Consider the following 4,799-nt stretch of genomic DNA (forward strand, 5'->3'; position numbering starts at 1 on the left):
ATGTTCCCAGGTGTATTCTGGATATGCCACGACTCCAAGAACAAGAACCTCACCTCGGTAGAAGAGGAAGGAGAGGTCGAAGCTCGCACTATCCCATTCCATTTTTAGTCACCCCTGAAGAAGGAGTAAAATCGACCCCGAAACGTTGGGAACTCTTTGTTTCTAAACTTTTGGTTTGAGTTTTCTTTTTTTCGAATTGTTCCCCAAACCAGACAGATTTCTGTCGAAGATGTTTACTTTCTCGTTGTCACAGGGTTCTTTGGGGTTAATAATTGACAAGATACAATGTCCTTCGTTTTTCATAAAAACTTGTATTTACAAAAACATCAGAGTTCATATGCTTATACAAAAAAAAAAGAAAACTTAGTTAAAGAAATGAAAGAAAGGAAAACGCATCAGTCACCATGTCTTTGAATTCCTGTGCAGCAGTGTGTCTTGTGCTGTCGTTGTCGGCCCACGGTTGTGGCTGGAAGTCAGGAGCGGGAGCGGTTGGCTTCCGTCGGCGGCCCCAGAGTTACCGCACCAAGCGCTCGCGCTTTAAGAAGCCGGGGGCAGCGTAGGTTTCTATTCGCTGCCCTCGCTGGAACAGGCTGCTGGTCAGACAGTAGGAGGCCGCCGATTGCCCTGGCCGATGGTGTCGTTCCGCTTTCTGCACGTCCCCTCGGCCAGTCTTATTTCACGCCTCTCTGCACGCCCTCCCAAAACTTCCCTTCTTCGTCATCTTCCTTTCTCCCTCTGGGCCGATCCATGGGTTGACTTGCACTTCTTCTTTTCCACATTGAGTCACATCATCACAAGAAGCCCCCTTTAAGTTTTTTTTTTTTTTAAGTATTAAAAGAAATTTCATACACAAAAAAAAACCAAGACCATGATGATGTGCGCAAGTTCATTGCAGCCTAATAAGATAACCCGCACCCACATTCTTTCTTCTTTAAATGTACTCCACGCGAAACGAGTACTCTTGAGGCATCAGACCCCAGCGTAACACTCGGCTGTTAAGTTGTTTCGCCTTGTTTCGATATTGTAAAGGATGGTGGGTCGTCTAAACAACAAAATGCGTTCCATACAAATGCACACGAACCTTCTCTATTACCCAGATCATGACCCAGGAATGTTATTGTCCTCATACCGACTTCGCACTTCATGGGTTTACTGTAATACCGGCTTGTCGCATTCTCAAAAAACTGCTTTAACGCCTCCACATGTTCTCAACTTTCCTTGCAAATACGCTCCCAAAAATGCATAACCCGAGGTATATTACTAGAAACAAATTCTAACGATAAATTATTACAGTTCATTCTACTTTGCACTCCTCTCAATCGTAATGAATGAATCGTAATGAAGAATCACTTGAATCCACTACGCTTCTTCTAACGCTCGGTGATAATGGCCACCATCGTACCAAAGCACTTCATACGCGACGAAGAATTTCCTGGCAGTTCTCGATTTGTGCCTTCCGGACTAGTTCGTCGAACATCTTCTTCATGAGCTCCAGGTGCATCTCGTCTGCGCCGTCGCGTATCCTGCGCTCCTCCGCCTCCATGTCTAGCCTTCTGACCTTGACCGCCATCTCTGCTTCAAACTTGGTCCTCTCAAAGGCCAGCTGCTCTTCGTCGAGCTTGAGCCTTCGCTCCTCAAGGTGCAGTTCTTTTTCCTGGATCATTTGTTCCCGGTCCACTTGCCTTTCAAGGAACTCCTGCCGTCCATCCTGACACTTCCTCTTGGCCTTTCCATTTCCGTGCTCTATGGTGTTTTCTCCGGGCGAGGCGGAAAGGTCGGCTCCTGCCAGGCTGTAGCCCTCAATGACCTCGGTCAGGACGCTGTCGTGAGGATATATCTCCAGCACGGGGTAGTTATTGGTCGTGCCCAGTGGCGAAAGCACTGTTTGAACCTCAGGGTTCCTCTTTTCGAGGCGCGGCCTGGGGTGGAGCACTCTGCGGGGATTGGGGTACACCGGCTTCTTCATGTCGAAGACCCGCTGCAGCAGCTTTTCCTTCTCTAGGTACCGCTCGTGAGTGGTTGACCTGCTTTTCAAGCGCTCTTTAGCGTCGGTGTCACTCCACTGCGAGAGCCGCAGGTCCTTCCGTTCCCTGGCACTCCCACCGTTACTAAGTTGGTTTAACCTACTCGGCATACTACCGTCGACGGCAGTGACGATTTCACCTTCCGCGTCAGACAGCTCCTTCAGGGTTTGTTCGGCCGAGTCTTTCGCTCCATGAATATTCCCCCCAATAACTTCATACAGAGGATGGTCCATACACTTGACAGTTACCTGTCCCGTTAGGAAAGGCGACACAAGGCGAATGTTTGCCTCTGACAACATCAGACACGTCTCGTCCACTAAGAATACGGTACTGACTTTGCCAGTAAAATATTCAGATGCGACCAGTTCCCGGCGCACTATCACAGTGTTACTCCTGGTGTCCCTCAACACCTTTACTTCTTTGCCGTTTAATATCCCATCTGTGATTGGCATACCTTCCGACAAAATTGGTCCCACCTTTTCAGTCATATTCATGGCGGGCGTTCTGAAGGCGTTTCTTGAGATTTTCTTCCTTCCCCGTGAGAACGCGTCCGTCTTACCAACAGGATCATCATCGGGTTTTACGAAACATGAAACTTTTGTCTTTCCGTTCTTTTCTTGCGGACATGATCTGGACTCGTGGCCTGACCTCTGACACACTTGACAGAATACGCGTGTTTCTGGCTTTGATCGGCAATCTGCTGCCTTGTGGCCCAACTTACCACACAAGAAACATTTTATCTTTAGAGCGGGTTTGCTGCCATGCACATCTTCCTTCAGGGACTCTAAGGTTTCCTTGGCCTCCTTCCTAAAATTGGCCAGATTAGGCTGGCCTTGCGCCTCCAGGAAGTGGTCCGCCATTTCAACCAGCGCCGAGATGGTCTTACAGCTTCTTTCCTTTAAGAAGACCGCCAGCCTAGGATTACAATTCCGAAGGAATTGCTCCCCGATCATCTGGTCCCGAATCCCCTCATACGTTTTTGGGCATGCGTTCATACTGACCCATCGGTCGAAGAACCCTTCTAGTCTTGCAGCAAACTGGCTCCCTGTCTCTCCGTCTAACGGCTTGCTCTATCTAAATTTCTCGCGGTACCCCTCTGCCGTGTAACGGAACCGCTGAAGTAAAGCCCTCTTCACTCTGTCATAATCCAAAGAGTTTTCAGGCGACATCCTACCTATGACCTCCAGAGCTGGGCCAACCAGGCACATGCTTAGAGCAGTCGCCCACTTCTGTTGCGGCCAATCTTGCCCCTGCGCTACACGCTCAAATCTCCTCAAATACGAGTCGAGATCGTGCCTTTTGTCATCGAAGGGAGGCATAAGCTAGTGAGGACTAGGAGATAGCGATATAGATGCGCGACGTGACCCTTCACTGCCATCTGTTCGTCCTATCTCGGTTGCGCTAGCCTCTGCAAGACGAATCTTTAATTCGATAATGCGTTGCTCACTTTCTGCCTTGAGGCGCTGTGCTTCCCTCTCAGCAGCCCTCTCTTCTCGTTGGCGTGCTCGCTCCTCGTCCACCCAAGACCTCAACTCCGCTCCTGCCAGTCCCAACTCAGCGCCCAAAGACATTAACTCTTTAACCTCCATTCTGATTAATTATTGTTACGTAGAAAAACGAAGGAACAGAATATCTTGTCCTGTCGCGGACGCCAGTTAATTGTCATAGGGTTCTTTGGGGTTAATAATTGACAAGATACAATGTCCTTCGTTTTTCATAAAAAACTTGTATTTACAAAAAAAAAATCAAAGAGTTCATATGCTTATACAAAAAAAGAAAACTTAGTTAAAGAAATGAAAGAAAGGAAAACGCATCAGTCACCATGTCTTTGAATTCCTGTGCAGCAGTGTGTCTTGTGCTGTCGTTGTCGGCCTACGGTTGTGGCTGGAAGTCAGGAGCGGGAGCGGTTGGCTTCCGTCGGCGGCCCCAGAGTTACCGCACCAAGCGCTCGCGCTGTAGGAAGGCGGGGGCAGCGTAGGCTTCTATTCGCTGCCCTCGCTGGAACAGGCTGCTGGTCAGACAGTAGGAGGCCGCCGATTGCCCTGGCCGATGGTGTCGTTCCGCTTTCTGCACGTCCCCTCGGCCAGTCTTATTTCACGCCTCTCTGCACGCCCTCCCAAAACTTCCCTTCTTCGTCATCTTCCTTTCTCCCTCTGGGCCGATCCATGGGTTGACTTGCACTTCTTTTCCACATTGAGTCACATCATCACACTCGTCGATTTCTATATGAAGGCGGCAGAATGTAAATTTCATGGGCCTTTCCATTTCTAGCTCGATCGTTAGACCGTCCCCTCACCATGTTTTATTTATTTTTTTTTACATATCTAAGATAGCACTGTGAAAGTTAATTTTTGAATTTTGCATCCTTTTTTTAACGCGATCTTAGCAAATAAGTAACGTATTATAAAAGCTGAGCAAAATCAGAAACTCGTAACTCAACCTCCGGCTTTATAACGCCATTGCGACACTGCCACTTTCTGTCTCGCTGGTTTTATTTTTATAATTTATCTTTCTCTTTTGAACTTGAACACAGGAGATAGAATTTCGGGCTTGTCTCCAATCAGCAGGCTTATGGCGGCTGCCACGTTGTCCGGGGGAGCCAAGCCTCTCACACGTTTGTAATGGAGGAGGCCGGCCTCGTGAGTCTTTTAATAGAGGACAGGGACCCCGTATTCCCAACAGTTGTCCGGGTGATGTGCCAGAGGGCCAGGCGGGGGAAGCGTGTGGCCCCGGAAGGGCAGTGGTCTTCATCTTCGTCCTCATTAGTCCGCCTTG

At 48.7% G+C, this 4,799-nt stretch overlaps 1 protein-coding gene across 1 annotated transcript; it reads right to left on the minus strand.

Moving 5' to 3' along the window:
• Positions 1–1,411: 1,411 nt before the first annotated feature.
• LOC121836609 lies at positions 1,412–2,884 on the minus strand. The gene is made up of 2 exons (XM_042291562.1): positions 2,746–2,884; positions 1,412–2,478 (listed from the first exon to the last, which is right to left on the minus strand). Exons 1-2 carry the CDS (start codon positions 2,882–2,884, stop codon positions 1,412–1,414), a joined length of 1,206 nt encoding a protein of 401 aa, XP_042147496.1.
• Between the last annotated feature and the right edge of the window lie 1,915 nt (positions 2,885–4,799).

This window comes from Ixodes scapularis, unplaced genomic scaffold, assembly GCF_016920785.2.
Source record: "Ixodes scapularis isolate PalLabHiFi unplaced genomic scaffold, ASM1692078v2 PGA_scaffold2__306_contigs__length_199485367, whole genome shotgun sequence".
Lineage (NCBI taxonomy): Eukaryota > Metazoa > Arthropoda > Arachnida > Ixodida > Ixodidae > Ixodes > Ixodes scapularis.

Coding starts and splice junctions, on each gene's coding strand:
- LOC121836609 (XM_042291562.1), bottom strand. CDS start 2,884: ATGGCGGACCACTTCCTGGAGGCGCAAGGCCAGCCTAATCTGGCCAAT. Junction 2,479..2,745: donor GATAAAATGTTTCTTGTGTG/GTAAGTTGGGCC, acceptor TTTTGTCGGAAG/GTATGCCAATCACAGATGGG.